Consider the following 443-nt stretch of genomic DNA (forward strand, 5'->3'; position numbering starts at 1 on the left):
AAAAAAAAGCGGTTCTCATATTTTCCAAATACAGCAGGTGATTAATAATAAATACAACTGGAATAATAGAATGTGTATGTGTTTTTTTTTCCTTTCACACACAAATGTTTAAGAGGCTGTTGCATTCCTTGGCCTTCCCCAAAACTCCATTACAACGAGTGGAGTTCAAACAGATACGACTCATGCAAATGTCACTGTGTGGTCACAGTGGCCGCCCACTACGACTTTTCGTCACGTTTCTTCTTCTGGAACTTCCTGAACTGTGACTGGATGGCTACGGCCGCCTTCTCAGTCTCTGGGTTCTCCATGTCGATGTCGAAGTCCTCCGGGACGTCCGTCTTGGAAGCGTCTGGAGGGGGGAAAAGGAAACCGCCAAGTGGTCAAGGATACAAACAGTGGCCAGTGCACATTGAATTGCTTTGTTGAACAAACAGAATAGCACA

The 443-nt window shown here is 44.9% G+C and overlaps 1 protein-coding gene across 1 annotated transcript; it reads right to left on the bottom strand.

The window, feature by feature from the left end:
- Nucleotides 1-90: 90 nt before the first annotated feature.
- LOC109508675 (Purkinje cell protein 4-like) lies at nucleotides 91-380 on the bottom strand (the record flags this gene model as incomplete). Its single annotated transcript, XM_019858686.1, has 1 exon — nucleotides 91-380. A coding segment is annotated over one exon (162 nt), but the record flags the coding sequence as incomplete, so codon positions are not given.
- Nucleotides 381-443: the final 63 nt, after the last annotated feature.

Source organism: Hippocampus comes, unplaced genomic scaffold, assembly GCF_001891065.2.
Source record: "Hippocampus comes isolate QL1 unplaced genomic scaffold, H_comes_QL1_v1.1 C16457293, whole genome shotgun sequence".
NCBI lineage: Eukaryota > Metazoa > Chordata > Actinopteri > Syngnathiformes > Syngnathidae > Hippocampus > Hippocampus comes.